Source organism: Diuraphis noxia, unplaced genomic scaffold, assembly GCF_037042655.1.
Source record: "Diuraphis noxia isolate RWA-SAM2 unplaced genomic scaffold, SU_Dnox_SAM2 contig0004, whole genome shotgun sequence".
Classification (NCBI taxonomy): domain Eukaryota; kingdom Metazoa; phylum Arthropoda; class Insecta; order Hemiptera; family Aphididae; genus Diuraphis; species Diuraphis noxia.
This window is the reverse complement of record NW_028301714.1, coordinates 63869762-63891688: the sequence shown is the minus strand read 5'-3', so window position 1 is coordinate 63891688 and position 21927 is coordinate 63869762. Positions and strand designations below refer to the sequence as shown.

Here is a 21927-nt window from a genome sequence, read left to right as displayed (position 1 = left end):
TAGAGAAGTCACTGTAATGGATTTGATTACTTTGAATTTAATTAAATAAAATAATTGTATACGAAAATTATTTCAGAGATCTGAAAGAAGACGGTCTGATGTAAGCCTAAATACAGTGTTGTAAATTATTTGAGTAAAAGTATTCAAATACTTTTTTCCGTATTGAATACTTTTTAAAATATTTTTATTTTTGAAGTGTTTGAACGGTATTTTAAATACATTTTTTTAGTATTGAATACTATTTTATTGAATACTTTTTTTATTCCTTTAATTCTTTATTCATTGTCAAATAATAATAATGTCATAATAATATTATAAATATAATATTATTTTATCATTTATGAACAATTCGATATCGGTTTTAGTTTTCGTCTATTAATAGCCTAACTAAATATGTTTTACTCCGAGAAACCGTCTGTTTATCGACGACGACGATCGCAATTCGCAACGGTACGTTATCGGTACCTACTATTTTTTTTGTAGTCAGTAGAGAGTGTTTAGTGTTGGTGGTGCAACAATTACCAAAAAAAGAACTAATATGACTGATAAGCATTTCGAACAAATTATGTTCTTAAAATGCAACACACAAATGTTCGATTAATATTATATATTTATATATTATGAATGATTCAGAATTAAATTTATTTTGTGTTTTGTATTTAAAAATTATTTCAAATACTAGTATTTGGGTGGTATTTTAAATACTTTATTTTATAAGTATTTGAGTAATTACTTAAATACTTTTTAAAAGTATTTTTTACAACACTGAAGGCTACAACACTCACAAAATGTTATTGTGGAATTTCGCACACCTTTATTTTTCCACTTACCTACAACAACTATTATGAGGAACTTTTTTTTGTGTTACATTTTCAATTTTTTTTTATTTCGACAAGAGTTTTAAATAAACTAATAGATATCGAAGATGTCATATAATATGTTTGTAAATAGATCAAAACGAATCAAAATATTTTGAAAATTTGTGGTGTATTTAAAATGCGAGAATTTCTATGTAATTTTTTTTTTTTAAATAAACAATATCTATACAGCTAATGCACAATAAATTTATGTGGTAAGAGAATAACAGGACTTGAGGGAGTGAATAAATAATAAATAATAATATTGAATAAGCCACACAATTACGAAATTTATAGCGTTAGCATGATTAATTATGTATTGAATATTTATTGATTTTTAACATTTTATATTAAAATATTATATATATTATTAGGTATATGTTATAAGTTGGTGATTGTAATTTGTAGAAGTAGTGGAGTAGACATGATTTCTGAAAGTTGGGGGATAAAAAAAACGATCGTAGCCTAATGGCCAATGGTAGGGAAACATAGGCGCAATTTCAACTTTTGACTTGGGGGGCTGAATATATTAAAAGAAAAGCAGACATTTAAAATATAGAATTTTAAAATTGTATGTCCTAGATTTAATTAATTTTTTTTTTTTTTTTTTTTTGGGGGGGGGGGCTAAGCCCACCTTAATTTGAGCCTATGGAGCGGGGAATTGGAAAATCCCCCCCTAAGAACAGTCTTATATAACATCTTTACATTTGACATCCCTAAAACCGATAACACTCTACTTGCTACATTTGCCGACGATACTGCTATCCTCTCAAGTAATAGTGACATAACTATAGCCGCGCAACACCTTCAAGAACATTTAAATCTTATAGATAACTGAGCCAATAACTGGATGATTAGTATAAACGAGAGTAAATCTTCCCAAGTCACTTTCGCTCTACGCCCTGGCATTTGCCCTACCATCAAACTTAAAGACAAAAGTATACCTATCTCGAACGAGACAAAGTATCTAGGTATAATTTTAGATAAACGTTTAACTTGGAAACCCCATCTCCAAAACAAAAGGAAACTTGCCAACAGTAGACTCCATCTCTTCCGACCTCTTCTTAAATCTAAACTTAATCTAAAAACCAAAATGTTATTGTATAATACAATGATCAGACCTGTCTGGTCATATGGTATTCAAATATGGGGGATGGCCAAACCCTCAAACATTCGCCCCATCCAATCTTTCCAAAACATTGCCCTACGTACTTTAACTGGTGCTCCATGGTACATGACAAACCTTTCACTTCACAACGACCTCAAAGTTACAAATGTCAATGACTACGCCAAAATTCACTACCACCGTTTCCACTCCCAACTCAACTCCAGTACTAATCCTCTCATTAAAGATATGGCTTCACTGCATATCCCAGGTAACCCCCCTCGCAGGCTCAAACGAAATTGGAATCGAGATCTCCTTAAGTGATCTAAATCCGACTATAAGTTCTTAGGTGTTACCAATGGGTGACTTCCTTAAAAGTTGTTGTTTTTTTTTTTTAAATAAACTATGTATATATTCTATATCAAAATTACTAAATGTGCTTGTTGTACAGATTGTTTTTGAATAAAAAAAAAAAAAAAAAAAAAGAACAGTCGAGATATTCGTGTGTAAATTGCCAAATTAGTTTTTTAGCCAAAAAAAGTTTTTGTTAACTCTCGCCTCATCACATGTCCAATCTATCTTAATTTATTTTCTATGAGTCTTCTAATATCGAAAAATAATACTAGTCTAAAACTACTATAATTTACACAACTCTCCTTAAACCTTTTTGGACTTATATAGTATGGTACCTATACAAAATCGATTTTACAATTTACACACGAATATCTCGACTGTTCTTAGGGGGGATTTTCCAATTTCCCGCTCCATAGGCTCAAATTGAGGTGGGATTAGCCCCCACCCCAAAAAAAAAAAAATTAATTAAATCTAGGACATACAATTTTAAAATTCTATATTTTAAATGTCTGCTTTTCTTTTAATATATTCAGCCCCCCCAAGTCAAAAGTTGAAATTGCGCCTATGTTTCCCTACCATTGGCCATTAGGCTACGAAAATATGTTTACATTAAAGTTATGGAAAAAAAAAGCTAAAATGTAAGATATAACAACAGAACGCCTACGACACTAGCTGGATTATTAATCTTATTAATCTTATACAGTTATATATAGTTAAACAGTTAGTTTAAGTTTTAAACAGTTAAATAAAATCTCGATTAATTTTGTATAAAAAATAGCTGATATCACACAAAAACTGCACTTCGCTATTACTTCGTGTAAATAAAAGCTAAAATAAAAATAAATACATTTAGTAATGATTAAATCTTTTAAAGACGTGATATAAAAACTAAGTAAAATGCCATTTTAGAATTTTACAAATAACTACAGTCTACAATGACAAAACTTGGCAGGACACAGAACTGTAGAAGTAAACTTAAATAATAAATACAAATAAGTAACCACTCCCATTTTTCGCAATTAATAATGCATTATACATGTATAAACAATAATATGTTGACTAAGTATTTAACATTAAAATTAATCTTATTTGTCGACATAGGCAGGGACCCTAAAAAGGGGGGTTCAGAAAGACCCATTATGGTACTGGGACCCGGTGTATAATCTAAAATAATTACTTCAATATAAATTATAGAAAATTTTTTAAAAGCTATTTAAGAAAAGCCCGTATTTAGTTCTGTAACAAAGCCGAAAATATGATATGTGTATTGTGTTATTTATCCTCTACCAAAGTCATCTAATGATAGTATGAATGTTTAATATTATAACTCATAGTATACCCTCTGCTTTTTTAGTACTACAGAACTGGTTATATCACGTCTTTTAAAGATTTAATCATTATTACAATTATTAATTTTTAACTTGGCTTTTATTTACACGGAAGTTATAACGAAATGTTTCTGTAATATACCTATATGGCTATATATAATATCTACGTGTAGTTCAATTATTATAGGTGTACCCATAGTTATTAAACAATGGATATCAGGCCATGGCTATATTAATAAAATAGAGGGTAGTATGCCGGAATGAGGAAGTGAGAAAAGCTGTTTTTTATCATTGCCTTGCCTCTCATTCTGACTGAGATCTTAACATAAATTAATTAAAATTACGCACAATAATTATATTTATGTTAAAACCTCTATAACATCAAAATATTTTAATGTTTATTCCTGTATGACAAGCATAAATGGTCAATTAATTCTTTAATATCTATGGGTGTACCTACATAATATGTCGGAGCTAATATTGTGAATGGCTATCATTACAGGATTTTGGATGATATAAAAATGCAAACCACCTACTAAACAAAAACTAGTTTTGCGTACCTATACAAAGTTTCGTGTTCCCTTATTTTGATTTTGTTATTCTGCGGACCACTTATGAAAACTAACCAGAAATTTTTACCTTCGATCTTCCAACTTCCAAGGAATCAACTAGATTCAGTTTCCTACCAGAAAAGATACTAATGGTAGTGAAAGCAAAACTCGAAAGATTTTTTTCTTCTATAGGTACCCACTTTATAGACATAAAAAGAAAAAACCATTGTAAAATCGATATGAAATACAATAATCGTTCCGCTCAGAATTTAAAATAATAATTTTGTATTTATTATTTAATCACTTTCGTCGGAAATTGAAGGTGAGTAAAATATTAAATATCGCAACAATTTTTTTCTCAGATCTTACACTAATTTTTCCCAACAGTTTTTACTAGGATTATAATATTACGTACTTTGCAATATTATATAGGTACCTACCTATATCGTACTATATACATATACTATACCTATACCTATATATGATATTATAATTTGTATTAAATATTATTAAAATAACTATTATAGGTACCTATATTATATTATATATAATTAGATTATTAGGTATTAGGTATATGTCAATACCTACTCGTTACATCTTACATATCGACGAAAAATCATTATAGAAAAAATTATTTTGATTTGGATATTTTGACTGAATTCCGATCTAACCCATCAATTTTTTTATTCATGATGAATTAAGATCACAGGGTAACTTTCGAAATATTTTGCTTCAGGAAACCTAACCTAAGTAGTAAGTAGAAGTTAGCAGAGCGCTGTACACACACTATACAGTACACATAGATGATACAATTTTTTTTTATTATATAGGGCCAGTATGGCCGCTGTACTACAACTCACTGAGCCCAGCTTATTAAAGATAAAATATTATCTATAATCGTGATAATAGCAAAGAATACATTGTATTAATTTATTTTGTGATTTTAACAATTATTATCACAGAACTTACTATTCTTCTATTCTGTATTCTGTAATAATTCCGTGTTACCACCTATTATAATATAAAAATTCTAACTTGTTATAAAAATGTCTAGTACTAAATATCTATGATTGTATGATGTATCAATAATTGTTTTCCAATAAAATCCAGCATTTCTGATTTAGCTAAACCCTATCTATTTTGTAAAATAGACGATTTGATAATTATGTTAACTGAGGCGGAAAATAATGAAAATAATAAAAACCCACCATCTTCAGCAGTTGAAGAAATCAAGTTCACCGAGCGAATGAGAAAGGCTACAAGGAAAGAACATCGAATTAGTGATGCCTTAATTAATGCAAAAATGACCATTGGTAATACATTTAGTTTTAAATCGTCATATAAGGAGTTATTATATTCTATTTAATATCTGCTTCAATATTTTATTTAAGCTCTATTTTCCAACACATCTAATTAGATTTTGTTGCCCTTAGGTGTACCCAAAAAAACATTACTTTATAGTTTCCAATTCCATCAATCATTTGTAATCATTCTAATTATTAATGAGTTACAACTTAATTTACACCTTTGAAAGGATCACTATTAAATTTAATGATGTTGGTAAACCAAGACTTGGTGCCAAACTACATCACAATTGCTAAATAGGATACACATTAAAGGATTTTATGAATGTTTGAATAAGTATCAAAAATAGTGGTAACTAATAACTACAGTCTACAACATTTAATGTAACTTGCCATTTTATTCCACACTTCTTAATTTTTAAAGATTTTTAAATGTCAAGAGGATGCTTAACTTGTAGAATATGATAAATGTTTGTTCAGTATAATTTATGTGCTCTTAATATATTGATGCCTAAGGCCCATCATTAAATATATGAGTGAGATAGTATTAAAAATTATGCACTGGTAAATTTTAAATTTAATGAAATGCTCTTGTAGACCAATAAAAAATTGTATTAATCTGAACCTACTTCTATTAGTTCAGTAAAAAATAAGAAATGATAATAATTAATATGAATTTTATTTATTTAGTTACCCTTAGTTCTTTCTTTCTTATATCTTAAACCAACTGTCATTAATCCATCATAGGCAATCTTAAGGTTTATTTTACTTCAAGTATTAGCTAGAAATAAAGGTGAAATCTTCTTCAGTAATAACCACAAATAATGATTTTACATTTCAGGTATGACCGATAGCAAAGTATGGGTAGAAGGATTACGACGATTTTATGTTGTATATCAGTATCTAGAGATTGCAATGAAAAAAGAAAAAAATTATAATTTACATAAATTTGGCCAAATTAATGGATTATTTCGTACACAGCCATTTGAAAGTAGCTTACGACATTATTTAGGAGAAAAATGGCACTCTGGGACAACTAAAGCCATGGCTGAATACTCCAACTATTTATCATGTTTAGAAAATGAAAATCATGTATTATTGTCGCCATTTATATATCATATGTATATGGGAATTTTGTCTGGTGGTCAAATTCTGATGGCTAAACAAAGGATGGCTTTCTCAGATGGAAAAGGATCTGAAGCATTTTACTTTGACATTAATGTAAGAGAGGCAAAGAATCAATTACGGAATGAAATGAACGCTTTGGCTGAAAAGCTGGATGACGAAACCAAACTTAGATTATTAAAAGAAAGTAAAATGGTGTATTTATTGAATAATAAATTAGTTAAAGAAGTTAAAGTTCCTACAGAAATTTTGTTAATCAAGTTTATATTTGTTATTGGAATTTTTATTTTAGTGATCTTATTATGGAAAGTATCAAAAAAGTTTCTTATGGTTTTATTCTAGTCAATAATAAATATAAATACCAGTTATATAGCAGCTACTCAAAACTAAATTTTTGAAATTTAGCTTGACAAATCAATTTTAGTTATATTAAATAACTCAACTATTGAAACTTTTGTATAATTGATTATTATTATTATTTTATTTTATCATGGTTTATCGTTCTTGGGTAATAAATAACATTTAATAATTTATTTCATAATAATGTATTCCATGGAAACACCTTAAATATATCAACTGTATTCAGTTTATTGTATATTGTATAATGTATTCTATTTATTTTATTTTAAGAGGAATACGTCACATCTTGCCTCCGTCTTACACATATACTACATATAATATTCTCGCTAGTTACAATAGTGTGTTAGTTTTGGTATTAGAGTGCATTGAGTTATTATAAAATTAAAATGTATGATAATTATCTATGGATTTTAACGATATTATTATTATTTGAAAATAAGTTAAGATCATTTTACAAAGGTTTAAAAAAGGTCGCTATGTATTATGTTGTACGTGTATAAAATGGAGACAACTCTTGCAGGGGTAACATCCTTTAAAATTAAACCAATTAAATGTATTTTCTTAATAAATTACTACTAAAGGTAACAACAAGTATAACAACTTAGTTTAATTGTAAAACTTTTTTCTAATTTAATAATGTTTAGTATACACTAATATTATCAATTATTATTTTACCTTTTACTCTATGGATATAACAGTTGTACAACTTTGCATGCAATTTAAGTCAATTCAAATTATATTTAAAAAAATTATATGTTGAACATTTGTACTATTTCATTATGTATAGATTGTAAATATTTTTGAAACAGATTAATAAAAAAATCTTTCTCTATAAACTGTTAATTATTTTGTTATAATTCAACTTGTTGATATATGCATCAACTCAGGAAATAAAGACATAATATATATATATATAATGTGTATTTATTGAATATATATTTTAATACAAAAATACAATACTAAGATATTAGAGAGTGGTGAGTGGTGTTACAATCTGACTGAATACTGATAGCTTAGACTAAGACGTAGTGCTATGATCTGACTCCAAATGTTCTCCAATATTCTTAACTGTGTCTGATGAGCTCCAGTAGTCCGATGACGGTGTCCTTGTACATGAATCTTTTGTTTAAGATTGAGGGTAATGGTGGTGGAGACTACTGTAAAAAGTGGATTTTGTGTCTCCTAACATAATTTGGTATTTTGGTCAATTCGCATCCTTTCTGATAGATATTGAAACTTCTCTGAGTTCAATAATATGTTTTTCGCAGTGATTTCAGCATGCTAAATGCATATGTTTGGTCACACTGTTCTAAAAGTGCACTTTGGTATTCAAAATTATGTATATTTAAGATATTAAGCAATTTCTTTAACTTGAACTAACAATTTAGTTGCTATTTTCATAGTTTATGTCCTAATAGAATACTTATGAGTTGTGGATTAGTCTTCACATGACTTAAGTTCAGATCATAATCAAATTTCCAAATTGTTTGTTAAATTGTTAACTAACAATTTAATTATACATTTTAAGCTGTAAATATATAGTACTTATATTTCATATTACACTTTTTAGTATAATACAGCCAAAATTTTCCAATCCGACCTTATGTCTAGATCAGTGGTACAAATGTTTTAGATGTAATAGTACTTCAGAGTAGTGAAAGGGTTAAATATTAATTATTATTTGACACAAAATGATTCAGATTAAACTTATTAACTCTATAAAGTTAAATTTAACTGGCTGAATAGAAGAAGGTAACTGGCAGTAGTTAATAATATCTGAAAAAAATCAATTTATATATCAAAATGTTATGTGATAATATAGATGTATACATTATATATTTAAATACAAAGTACTATATTATACAGTATGTTAATTAATAAGAAAGTTAGTAACTCTAGTTTAAAATATAATGTAGATATTATAGTGCGGTTTTAATGTTTATAAAAATTAAATAAATGACGAATAGCCATTTTATAAAATTAATCATATTTTCAAAAATATAGCAAATGCTAAATATTATTATGTGGTTTTCACAATTATTCATAGATAACTAATGATAATCCAATAGGTAATAACTCATAAGGAATGATTAATTAAATTGTATGTAATATTTTTTATTTTTTTATAATTTAGCTCATTATAGGCCATGAACTGCTAAGAACAAGCCATCTTTGAAACAAAATTAACCCACCATTGACAATATTATCTTGCATATATTTTTATTATATTTCTAATTTTATTACAAAAATCATTGACCTATATGCAATTGACTTGAGCATAGTAGTTCGCAATGAACATATTGAAAAATATTATAAAAACAAATAAAAATATTAAATATAATTTCAACAAGTATATGCCAGTTTGCATGAATGATCACCAAACATTTAATGAATCAATATTAAATGGCACCTTAAACAAGATATAGTGGCTCATTAAATTAATACATTTGACATGCAACCCGACAATAGCATGTTTTTTATTTCATAGGATTAACATTAGATATCATAATGTGAAAACCGTAAATTTAACAATTCTTGTACTGTATTTTGGAAAATAAAAATTGATTTCATTCATTCAAAATGTATGTTTTCTCCAAATCATGAATTAAGAACTGGAAAACGGCTTTTATTTTCTAAATTTTGTATTTTTAGACTATGGCAATGGTAAAAGGGAATGTTCATAAATTACATTACAAATAACTGTTCTGCAATATAATTTGAATTATAGGCACTACTGACTTTCCAAATAATTAACATATTGAATAAACAATGTGTTCACAAGCAAGAAATGGGATTATTAGATGTTAGACAGCATTTAATGTATTTTTATTTATATGGCAAAAAGCTAGGCATCAGCGCCTAGTGGTGGAATTAGTTACGCTCATAATATTTTACATAGTACACAGGGTTTTCTTTAAGGTGGTAAATACTGTTAATTACTCAAGAGGAAATAACATGTCGTTTTAAAACTTTCGGTACTCGCTTGTGTAATAAAAGTTAGATACTAGTTTTTAATAGCAACCACAATCTATTTTTATGAGACTACCAAAAAGTTTAAGGACATATAATTATGATATATTATATAATGATTTACTTGACAAAATTAACAAATAATTTAGTACTTAATGGGTACCAATATCAGAGTATTACAATTTAGGCTTTGATATATATTATGTTTATTATTTTTGTATAAAAAATTGATTTGATTTAAAAAAAAAATAATATACATTAAATACCAAACTTTTTATACTTTTGACTTTACCAAAATTATTTTTCCACAAATACGGATACTTTTCAATCAATGTAATTAATCTTTTTTTCTGTTTCAAAAATTGATAAAATTAAAATTAATAAATTATTGTTGTTTTTAGCGATATTTTAATCTTGTTCATTTTATACATCTCCAATATCATTAAATTATGAAGAAAATATAATATTGTAAGTATTAGAACACAAACTGGTACTCGTCTAATATGCTACCTACCATAAAATAAGAACAAATTAACAACAATTTATTATTTTTTTTGATATTCTTTCAACGTACCGCTACAAATAACATCATATTTTAATTTGGAACAACTTCCAAGTTCTGGTAGTTTCTCTTGTGAAGATAATTAACACAATATGTTTCCTCATTACATAATATTATATGCCCGTACAAATAGTGCATTGATTTATTGATTATTGTTTATTTTAAAATAAAAAAATAAAAAGTAAAACTCGTAACGAATAGGACACTTCACGAACATAACACAGACACAATATAGACTAAAATAATATATCTAACAGTAAGTTAACATGGGTCTTGGTGGATCAGATATCATAATGGCTATTAAGATATAATTTTGTAAAACTGCTATAATATGTTATTTAATGACTCAAATGTAATTTCCTGTAATAAAATGAAATGAAATAAAAATAACTACGGTATGTAGCATAGGTACTACACGCATACAGTTTTTGGTAGATACCATTTTATGGTAGGTAGCATATTAGACGAGTACCCACAAACTACCTAATTAACTTAATCGAATCTAGAAAAATAGCTTCAAAATAAAAATATGGTAAAAAAAGCCCCTTAATAACGAATACAGTAAACAATCAATAATTATGTTTTTTATATTTTAAATTTCCAACCGATCTATCAAATATCAGAAATTTTAACTATGTAAACATTTTTTAACACAATGTATTTTCGTGCTTTAAGTAAGTTTAATATAATTCATCTTTGTATTTTTATAGATTATAACATTCATATAGGCAAAATAAACTAAGCATACTGTTTTTCATTAATCATATATTATATTTAAGTAATTGTATATAATATTATTAAAATATTTGAAAATTATTTTAAATATAAATAAAGAGGTTTTTATTTCCAGGGAGGAGATTATAGACTGGGTTTTTAAGCATGTTTTCTTCCAAATACTATTTATAATCTGTGAATTTTAACTTCCTTCAACTTTGTTAATTTTGAAGTAGAAACAAACATTTTATACAAATTGTTAAAAAAAAATCATCTGAATCTAAAAAATTTAATTTTTTTAAAAAGTAACTTGTATTTTTCATCCGCATATTAAAAGAGACATAATGTTGGTGTTTGGAATTCTATTTAACCGCCCCGATCTTATGATATAAGCTGAAATATTAAATGATATACTGAAATCTCATATTGTGAACACACTGTCTATAACAAACTAAGAACATTAAAGTTTAATTCATTTGACTTACAGATAATAGTGTTTCTAAATTTATTGAAAACATTTCTAAAGCATCCAAATCAAACTTTAATTTTTGTACTTGATGGTTAAATAAAAGTCTCTAAAGTAAAATTAAATAAATATAAATAAAACAAATTCTATACTTAAAAAAAAAATTCACTCGCCTGTTGCTTATAATTTTCTCCTGGCAATAAATTTATATCCATTTCATTAACCATACTTCTAATAATATTTTCCTGAAAACTATTTAGTCTTATGTAATCATACGATTTGATCAAAACAAAAATTTAGAACTAACATTTCGTTTGATCAGTTCACAGCAATAACATAGTAATGCAACTCTTTGAAATGTTGCCATACACTCTACAAAATCAATTACTGAAAAACTTGTTATGTATGAATACAAGTTTATGGCTAGCAAAATTCTTGATTGCATAATTATGGTTAATGTATTAAGGCCATATATTATATTAACATTTACCATTATGTCAAATATCTCCATATGTAACAATCTAGTATCTTCTAAACAATTTGCAAAGTAATCTGGCAAAATAAGTTTTGTATCAATTTTGTTTTCCTGTGTGTAAAAAATAAAACATTCTATATTCTAAAATTGTATTTTCAATGGTATAACACATAAGTGATGATTAAATAGTTTATGTCAATAACTTAATAGGAATGTTTAAGATGTGATCCAAGAAAAAAAAGTAAACTTCAAGTTAAATCAGATTGAAGTATCAGTTCTGTAAAATTAGATCTTTGTCAGTAATATGTATAATTGAACTGTTAGTATTAACAATATTTATTTATAATTATCATGAATTGTATCACAAATACAGAAGAAACCGAGTTCAAGATTCACATTTCAATTTATGGGAAAATGCCGGTTCCTTTATTTTTTCTAATAAAAATCAAAATCTAATAACAACAATAAAAAACAATATTCATATAACTGATTTTGATTAATTAGATTACTTTTCAGCATAATTCTTTTATATCTTTAGAATTGTTATGAATCTTCCTCAATTAACAACTTAATTCAACAGTTAACAAACAAATCATGTGCAACTAACAAATAAATTATCTGTGATTAAAATTGTTCTACCTTGATCATATGAAAAAAGTTGGATATCCTATGAGTGACCATTTCAAGTGATGATTTCACCAGCAATAAGATCACATAAAACTGCATTTCAAACATGAAACAGACAAAATCTTGAGCATAAAGCACTAGATTGATGGCAGGCTCTTGGGTCGTTATTGAGTTGACAAAAAACACAACCAACCAAAACAAATGCATACCACTTATGATAAATACAGACGACATTTTTAAACATGTATTTTTGTTGTAGGACAAAACATCCAAACATTTTATATAACAACAACGTATGTTATGTCTATTGTAAGCACAAGACAAAAAATACAACATTAAACTGAGAGTTGTCAAAATGGTTTTAATTGTTGTCAATAAGTCTTCAATAAAATCGCTCTGAAAATAAACTTATTTATACACATATAAACGTAAATAAACCGTGAGACAAAAAAAAAAAATAATAATAATATAATAACTTACTTGTTTCAAACTCCAAAAAAGTAAAATACAACTAGAGGACAGTGAAAGAAGGCCTAATATAAAAAAATAACTGAATTCTATTAGAAAATTAAAATTCAATGATCGAGCATGAGCATCACTCAGAATCAACCATAGTAGACGAATCATTATTAAATTTAAAGTAATACAACAACATTGAATTAGCAAAGCTCCAATTTTTGAATTCACTTAATTCTACCAAAAAAAGAATACTTTAAACATAAAATTAATTTTTGTTTAAATAATATAATCAATAAATAATACATACATTTATATTTCTGTTAATAATGATTTTATACTTCAATAGCATAATACATTATTATTAAAAGGGTGAATACAAATCAAAACAAACTATTTTTTCTATGAAAAACTCCTTTTTTTTTAGTTCAAACACACCTTATTTCTAAACAAAAATACTATTAACAAATAGTATGAAGTATTGAATATGTGATCATAAATAATAAATTACTCATTTTACAATGACTGGGAAATAAGGTCACATCAATAACCATGGATGTTCCAAATACAAAACAAAACAATTATCTAAAAGTAAACAAAAATATACAAATATATTGTATTCATATAAATGTTTTAATGGATAAACTAATTTATCGTTAAAAAACACAAAAGAGACAAACCTCCAATAATAAATCATGGTGATACGGTAAAACAAATATAATCACATATGATACTTTTACATTAACAGATCAAACTTTAAGATATATTTTTAAGAAATGTATAGACTTAGCTTCCATGTGTGAATTTTTAACTATTCCTGAGTAAACACTAACTTTGTGCTTTGTTGAAAATCAAAAACCCTATTATATAATATCTAACTTTAAAATGTATTTTATAAAAATCAAATTTTAAGTAGTTTAAGAACCAATTCAATAGAGGTATACTATCTATATTACATTATTTTATTACTTATTTTTTTTTTTTGTTACTATATACATAATATAATTGAATAGGGTGCTGTTTTATACATAATTATAGAAATTATAATATATTCTAAAAACTTGTTTTTTTTTTTATTACATTATTAAATGATTAAACATGTTATATACTTCAACTCATCTGAATTATGAATTTAATATAAAATTTAATTTTACATTATAAAAAATAATACTTTTATGTAATAGGAAAAGTTCATTAAGAGTTGATATGATAGGAAACAACCAAGGAACAAACTAAACCTATATTCTTTTAAATCAACACATTTAATATAATGTTTCAATATTATATATTTAAGCAAAATCATTTAGTTGTATTCAAAGATATTTTAAATTATAGATTTTGAATAATAATAACATGTTTCTAATATCAAGCATAGAATCATATACATCAAGTACCATCAAATGTATTAAAATAAATAAATATGCAATGCCAAAGTGAGACATGTAAATTAGGTATATAACAAACAGGTTGAGGAAAACAAATTCAAAACATAAAAATAACAAACCAATTAAAATTTCATAAATCTGATCTTGTCATTTATTCTCACACACCACTAAGAATACAAACTATTAAAAAAAAAGACAATTGTACAAACTAATTCAATTTTATTCTCAATTCTTGAAATCGGAAAAAGAAGGTATGACTCATAGACATAGTAAAATCAAAATTATAAAAATAGACCAAGAATAAAATGTCTTATAATATCCAAAAGTTATTTTTAAACAGTACTGAAGTCTAAAACAAAACACACACAGTCATTAGCCTATTGGAAAAATGTTTTAAGCCTAAAATTTCAGTAACTGACAAAAAAAGGCAATAATTATGTTACAATAAATATTGAATTAAACTGGTCTACATACATAAAGTATTACACTAGTATGTTTTTTTTTTTTAAATTATGTATTATTTTTGAATTATAATAATTGTTACTTACACTTTGTTAGAAATATACTACTTCAATTAGATGACCATCAAATCTTGACATATTTTTTAAAGCTGAAAATTCTATGGTTAAGGAAAAACGTATTATTCATTATTCTTAAAATAAACAAGCATATTATATTATAAATACTAGACATTAATTCTATTGATATACATATTTAACTTATATGTATAAACAACTTTTTGTCATTAAACAAATGTAATTTTGATATTTCTCCTTTTTTTACAAATCAGGATTATATGTTACATACTGTTTAATTAAAATGCGTAGGAATAGTATATTATTTCTAAAATTATTGTTCATAAATTATGAATTCTCTTAATAGCATAAATGAAAAACTAAATTAAGTTTTAAGTTCAAAAAATCAAACTGAATTTTAGGTGTTATTTAAAAGACTAGAATTACACCAACTCGTACAAAAAGTTCAAGTTATATAACTAACTCCAAAATGGTTTGTTAAAAGTAATATATCCAAAAAAAATTTAAACTAGTTAAATGTTGCAAATAAGAAATTTTTATGATGTTATTTTTAAATTTTGATTTTGTTTAATTTATTGACAAAAAGTACATACCTATTTATGCATGTTTGTTATTTATAATGTGCAGAGTTGAATTAAATATTCATTCTAATTGCATTAACGCTATTATTAGTTATTAATAATAATAATAAAACAAAAATAATAATTCCTTATTTTTGTCAAGACAATGATTATTTTTTGCTATTGAATTATTTATGCTTTACAATATATAATAAAGACTAAAGTTAACTAATATATAATTATTATGATTTTGTATTGTTTACAAATCTACATGGAAAGAATTAGGTCCGAGACCATATTTTTTAGATCAACCCACCACTAAAAATATTATTTTTATCTCTCATAATAAAAAAACTTACAGAATTTTATAAATTTATAACTAAAATACCAAAATAATTTTCATCTAGATTGTTTAAAATAAATAATTTTAATAAAAAGGATACTTATTGCCCTTTCAGCATCCCATTCAGATGCAAATCTAATAATTCCAAATCCCTTACTTCCAACCTCAGAAAATTTAATGTCTCCACAGTCCCGGAAGTAATCCTTTAAGCTTTGCCATGTTGTATTTGATGGTAAATTCTTTACCATGATTGTATCAGATTTTTTAGGACCCATACCCATATGCATATCACCTCCACCTGTAAAAAATATTTATGAATTTGATTAATTAATGATGGAATAAATTTCTAAGAAAAACTTTGAATAAGACTTATAAGTTCTATGAATAAATAATTACCCAATCCAGATCTAAAGTCTGCAGCAAAAGCGCCACCACCACTGCTTGAATTTCTCACACCAAGTGATAAAGATTCATAATCACGACCACCTAGTGAGTCTGTAATATTATAACCAAATTATACACATTTATATATTACATTGGCAATATTATGTCATAATGATATAATAATTAACCTGAATAGTAAATAACTATATATTTAATAAATATGATGAAACTGTATTAATTGCATTTTACTAAAAATAAAAAAATAAAACATAAATTATATATAATTATAAAAAATTACTTTGATGCAGTGATGAACTATTCATCGATCCAGCTCCACTAGTATTCATACCAGATCCAAAAGCAGCCCCAAGACTTGTTCCAATGCCTAGATCACTAGCATTTAAGTTTCCAAGTCCGTTAACTCCCCCAACTTAATAAAACCAAAGTATATTTTTAAAACATATAAATTAAAGTTGTTTTAAATGACTTACGAGAACGTCTATTCTGGGTCTCAATGCCTAATCTATCAGCACTTAATCCACTTAATACAGCCAAAGCAGATGTATTCACTGGAGAAGATAACGACTGAGATTGATTAGATGAAGTATTATTTGATGGAAGATTTCCTATATTCAAAAAATAAAAAATAAAAAAATAAATAGTTAAATTTTTTTCAAAATGATACTCTGAACCGATAATAGAATAATAGGTAAATAATGATGTCTAACCAGTAACCAACCTTTTTTTTTTTAACCTAACTTTTTTCATTTATGAAATCATAAATACTTTTAAATTACTATACATTAGATAAATAAATATTTTAAGATTAACTTTGACTTAAATACATTTTCAAATATATTACAATGGAACCTCGATAAATCAAACCTCTATAAGTCAAATTTTCGATAACTCGAAGGAAAGCCTTGACGCCTTGGCCTTACTATACATGATATTTGTGTAAATCAAATTTTTATTCGCTTCCAACCAATTCAAGTTATTAAGATTTTACTATATTTAATTTTTGTATGAATTTGAGATTGAAAAAACTTAGTAACATTTTATTATAATGAATTATCTAGTCAATTAGGTCATAATGATATAGAACTTTCTTTCCCAAAAATAAAAAGAATAAAACTTTTTCAATTAAAATGATTTTAATAATTTATAAATATATGTATAATATATATATATATATATATTATGCACTTTTTTTTTTTAAATTTGCTTTTTATAACACATTATTAATTTAGTTTATATTTATTATTAATATTTTTACCTAACCTCTAGGAATTTTTTTTTTACTAAAAATAATAGTTTCTTATAATTTAAATCTTATCATAACATACTTTCAACATCATGCAATGGTGCTCCGCCTGCACCTAAACCCATTCCTATTGATTTTAACCCTTCAGGAAGTCTTGCTAATGGGTCTTTATCTGTACGATCAAGACGTATAGACATTGGACGATCAAACAAAAATTGATTGTTGAACATAGCTATCAGTAATTGTTAAGAAATATTGAAATAAATAATCAATAAATTTAAAAAGTTTAATCCTAAAAATTATCAAAGGATACAAATAGCTTGAACAGCTTCAACTGGATGATTATATTCAACTACTCCATATCCTTTACTTTTTCCTTCTTTATCTGAAAATATTTCAACTTCTAATACTCGTCCAGCAAGTTTAAATACCTCTTTTAATTTTTTTTCATCAACTTTGTAATCAAGCTAAATAAATTTTTAAAACATAAAATTAAACATGTAAAAACATTGAGATTATTTTAAGTTACATTAGCAACAAAAATGCGGTTGATGAGTGGCCCACGGATATGTAATGATTCTAGAAATTGAGGTGAGAGTCCATATGTATTGTCCCATTGGAAATCATCTGTTACTGGCATTCTACTAACACTCCTGATGCTAGATGGGATACTCCCACCAACTACACCGCCGCCACCACCGCCACCACCACCGCCAATGCTACTACGTGGTCCATTTGGTAATGGACGTCCAGTTTTGTCTCTATCAATATCATCCTATGACAAATTAAAATGTACAATTAATTAAATATTAAAATATAAACTGAACTAATATATACCTCCTTAACAACTAATTTTCTTCCATTTATATCAAAACGGTGCATCTTATCAATTGCTTTTTGAGCTGATTCTGCTCTGTCAAACTCAACAGTACCGCATCCTCTAGATTTGTCTTTTTCATCTGAATATACAACTACAAAAGACACATCACCAACTAGAAAAAAAAAATACATAATTTATATAAAGACAATATAATTCAAATGAGCTTACTGTGCCATAACATAAGAAAGAGGTTATTTAAAGTACTAAGCTCCTAACAGGTATTAGAAAACTATAAATTTTGAATGTATTATATCTTTATTTGCACAAAAAAAAATCTGTCTGAGAATGAAACAGATCATTGATTTTGGGACCCAAATAGTATAATCAAATCATACCCTTTTTTTTTTAGAAATAAAGAGCAAGTTTTTTTAATATAGGTGAATTTCAGAATGCCACATCAGATTTTCTTCCCAAAACTTTATGCACGTGTGTGTTATTATTTTAGATTTATAATATACAAGATTTTCAAGGAAGAAATTGGAGTATAGATTTAATTTTGAGTGTTCAAGAAGTTGCATGTTCAATATACAAGTGATATATATCGACCTGTATCGAACTTAAGACTTCAATACGAGTCGATACATAACTATTCTTGGTTGATATATATCAATTCTTCTTCTTGAAAATCTTGGTTAACTCTGTCCAAAAGTAGAATACACCAGCCAGCCAACCAGTTTTTTTAAGCTGCATAACTGCACTCTAGTGACTGGTCTCCTTATCAAATGTTTGTACCAGGGCACTAGACTCGGTCATTTAACATCTGTTACATAAAACGTGCCAAATATACCAACTTGGACTAAACATCAAACAATCGAAAAAATTTATTTCAATGACAATGCATGGAGAAATCACTATTAATTTTATTACTTTTCTACAACATATTAAAACATTTAAAACAATGTGTATGGTATCGGTTTCGGAAGAAGTTTGATCAATTTCACCAGGGCGCTATTTAGCTGAGAAAAATTTTTTAAAAGCTTCTGCAACCATCAGTCCCAAAACTTGTGTATTCTGCTTTGAGAAAGAGTACAGTTCGCTACCTTATAATTAGCAGCATAATGTGTGGATAAAATGCACTTTACAAACCCCCTCATGATTTTCATTTTTTTAATGATTTGTTTTTTATGCTTAAAATGATGGTCTAACAATTTTTTGACAGAAACTATTGTTTTAGAAGTACAAATTATAGCCTTCCAAAGTTTGCGATTTAACATTCAATACTACTTTTTTGCAATGCGTAACTTTGATTTTTTTTTTTAATAATGTATTATGTTTTTGAAGCCGGCCAGAGTATTAACCTGTTTAGAAAGTTTAGGTAGGTTTATTCATTCAATATTTTAGCCACGGAGGTGATTGATGGATAAATCTACATTCAACAAGAGGTCTGGAGGATCTCGAATATGGTGACCAGGCCTGTAGGTGAAGTCAAGTCTCTTGGTTATGGCGAACAGAGCCACTTTAATTGTGTCACTTTAACCAACAAAGTTAATTTAACTTATTAGGTTTTCTATCAGACCGAAGGACAGGGTTGCTCTCTCAACCGCGACCCCAAAGGGGTCCCCTTCCCAACAGGTTTGTTATTTTAACAACGGGGGGGGGGGGGCCGAGCCACTATCCAACACAAGGTCCAGAGGACCTCGAGTTTGGTGACTGAAACTGGTAGGGGGAGGGAGTCACTTTAATATACTTAAGTTATACTTAACAGGCAAGGTTAAAATATACTCATTAATCTATTGTTTACTTGAATATAATTACAGAACAAATTAATACAGCATTATAGCTTATTCTATAAAAATAAAAATAATAAAAAATGCGTTGTGTGTGACAGTAGTGTTGCCATACATGCATATAAACGCAAACTTTGAAAGACTATAACTTCTAAAATAAAAGTTTTGGGGAAAAAAACTTGTACACCATTTATTTAAGCATAAAAAAACAAGTCATTTCAAAAAAAAAAATTGAAAAACGTGAGGGGTTTGGGAGAATGCATTTGTGCATTTGGGCTATGGTGATTTGAAAATGTTAGTCATTAAAATTAATTTATCAAATTAATAATTTGTAAAAATGGCTCATGTATAATGAATACTAGTTACGATAGGTATTATATTTATTTTATATTTTTTAACTATTTTTAGAAACTATTATTCTTAAAACAAATATATAATAATTAAGAAATCACACATTCAAATTTTGAATTTGATGAATACTATGTATAATTAAAAAAAGAAAAATCTTGTCTTTGTAATTATATTATTTGCACTTTGTTATGTTTGTGGACTGGGCCTTTCACCTTAAATCCGCCACTGCATTTAACATACAAAGTTTGAAAAATGATTTCTAATATTATTATCGTATTTAATATTATAACAATTACCTAACCTTATGTTTGTATTATTTTATACTAAAATACATAAATACCTTCTTTTTTGAACAACTCTTTTAGCTCCTTCCATTTGTATTCATATGGTATGTTTGACACAAAAACTTTTTTACATCCACTTTTTCGAGACCTAAGTGGACTTCGACTCCTGTCACGGTTTCTATCACCCAATCTCATGTTAACTGAAATGATTTACCTAATGAAAAAAAATAAAAAAATCTTTATATCAACTATTTGGTTCAAATGTACCAGTCAAATTAATATTATGGAACTAATCTAACATAATATTGTAAAAGTATAAAACAAAACGGTTTAACAAAATACCCAAATTATTTACAAATGGCGTACCAAAATACTGCGAAGTATTCAAATGAACCAATGTCGAACACAATACACTGATTAACTAGTTACGATACAATTATTGTATCCTCCTAAATGAAAAAATACTAACTATAAAATCATACTTACAAAATTGTAAAGCTAGTAAACACCAACACCAAAACCAAAACCAGAACTGGATGAAAAACACAAACACCGGACCGATAGCAGTAACATGTATATAAACACAAATAACAACAGTCAACGTGTAAACGCCAAATGGGTTTAGAGTGTTCAGACTGTTCAGAGGTTTAGACTTCAGTCACTTAACACTTTTTAGCGTTGTAGAGGAGTTGAGTAATATATTTTGTTGTTCTACGCCAACCCCACCGTTATTCTAGCAGGCTGCTCCAAGGCGTCACTTTAAATTTGAGGTTTGGTCTTTGGTATAAAATGGTTATCTATACTTCCATGATATAAAAAAGCGGGAATAATCAATTTAAATTTAAAAAAATTAACAGGAATTAAAATTTAAAAATTAACTACATACCAAGGTCCAAAGGTATTGTGTATAAATATACCTTGCTATATAGTACATACACCATAATTCATGATAAATGATC

The 21927-nt window shown here is 26.7% G+C and overlaps 3 protein-coding genes across 11 annotated transcripts; 1 reads left to right on the top strand and 2 right to left on the bottom strand.

Moving 5' to 3' along the window:
• The first annotated feature begins 5124 nt into the window (after nt 1-5124).
• Ho (Heme oxygenase) lies at nt 5125-7820 on the top strand. Its single transcript, XM_015510487.2, has 2 exons — nt 5125-5508; nt 6341-7820. The coding sequence occupies exons 1-2, from the start codon at nt 5361-5363 to the stop codon at nt 6964-6966; spliced, it is 774 nt and encodes a 257-aa protein (XP_015365973.1). The 5' UTR covers nt 5125-5360; the 3' UTR covers nt 6967-7820.
• A 68-nt stretch (nt 7821-7888) lies between these two features.
• LOC107163578 (uncharacterized) lies at nt 7889-13438 on the bottom strand. 6 transcript variants are annotated; one of them, XR_016191375.1, is made up of 5 exons: nt 13279-13438; nt 12811-13194; nt 12004-12282; nt 11870-11948; nt 7889-8760 (listed from the first exon to the last, which is right to left on the bottom strand). XR_016191375.1 is itself a non-coding variant. In XM_089225521.1 (5 exons), the coding sequence occupies exons 1-5, from the start codon at nt 13423-13425 to the stop codon at nt 8701-8703; spliced, it is 942 nt and encodes a 313-aa protein (XP_089081647.1). In that variant the 5' UTR covers nt 13426-13438; the 3' UTR covers nt 7889-8700. The 6 variants fall into 6 exon arrangements, 4 of the variants coding, with proteins under 4 accessions (XP_089081647.1, XP_089081649.1, XP_015366533.1 ...); XM_089225521.1 differs by having other exon boundaries at nt 11870-11941; XM_089225523.1 differs by having other exon boundaries at nt 11870-11941; nt 12187-12282; nt 13279-13433.
• Nucleotides 13439-13522: 84 nt separating this feature from the next.
• Nucleotides 13523-21655, bottom strand: rump (heterogeneous nuclear ribonucleoprotein rumpelstiltskin). Of its 4 annotated transcripts, XM_089225520.1 has the most exons (12): nt 21455-21654; nt 21025-21182; nt 18564-18718; nt 18256-18501; nt 18040-18193; nt 17809-17958; nt 16954-17088; nt 16761-16892; nt 16475-16573; nt 16179-16376; nt 15188-15249; nt 13523-13839 (listed from the first exon to the last, which is right to left on the bottom strand). In XM_089225520.1, exons 2-11 carry the CDS (start codon nt 21161-21163, stop codon nt 15194-15196), a joined length of 1464 nt encoding a protein of 487 aa, XP_089081646.1. In that variant the 5' UTR covers nt 21164-21182; nt 21455-21654; the 3' UTR covers nt 13523-13839; nt 15188-15193. The 4 variants fall into 4 exon arrangements, with proteins under 4 accessions (XP_089081646.1, XP_015365899.1, XP_015365889.1 ...); XM_015510413.2 differs by lacking the exon at nt 13523-13839 and having other exon boundaries at nt 14762-15249; nt 21335-21654; XM_015510403.2 differs by lacking the exon at nt 13523-13839 and having other exon boundaries at nt 14762-15249.
• Nucleotides 21656-21927: the final 272 nt, after the last annotated feature.

What these genes read in the sequence shown, in the direction of transcription:
- Ho (XM_015510487.2), top strand. Translation starts at nt 5,361, where the DNA reads ATGTTAACTGAGGCGGAAAATAATGAAAATAATAAAAACCCACCATCT. An exon ending in TAATGCAAAAATGACCATTG is followed by an intron (nt 5,509 to 6,340) that starts GTAATACATTTA and finishes TTTACATTTCAG; the next exon opens with GTATGACCGATAGCAAAGTA.
- LOC107163578 (XM_089225521.1), bottom strand. Translation starts at nt 13,425, where the DNA reads ATGATTCGTCTACTATGGTTGATTCTGAGTGATGCTCATGCTCGATCA. An exon ending in TTTTTTGGAGTTTGAAACAA is followed by an intron (nt 13,195 to 13,278) that starts GTAAGTTATTAT and finishes GTTTATTTTCAG; the next exon opens with AGCGATTTTATTGAAGACTT. An exon ending in GAGAAAATTATAAGCAACAG is followed by an intron (nt 8,761 to 11,869) that starts GCGAGTGAATTT and finishes GATTTTTTTCAG; the next exon opens with ATATTATTAACTACTGCCAG.
- rump (XM_089225520.1), bottom strand. Translation starts at nt 21,163, where the DNA reads ATGAGATTGGGTGATAGAAACCGTGACAGGAGTCGAAGTCCACTTAGG. An exon ending in ACCATTGCATGATGTTGAAA is followed by an intron (nt 17,089 to 17,808) that starts GTATGTTATGAT and finishes TTTTGAATATAG; the next exon opens with GAAATCTTCCATCAAATAAT. An exon ending in GGATGCTGAAAGGGCAATAA is followed by an intron (nt 15,250 to 16,178) that starts GTATCCTTTTTA and finishes TAGAATTTTCAG; the next exon opens with CTTTAAAAAATATGTCAAGA.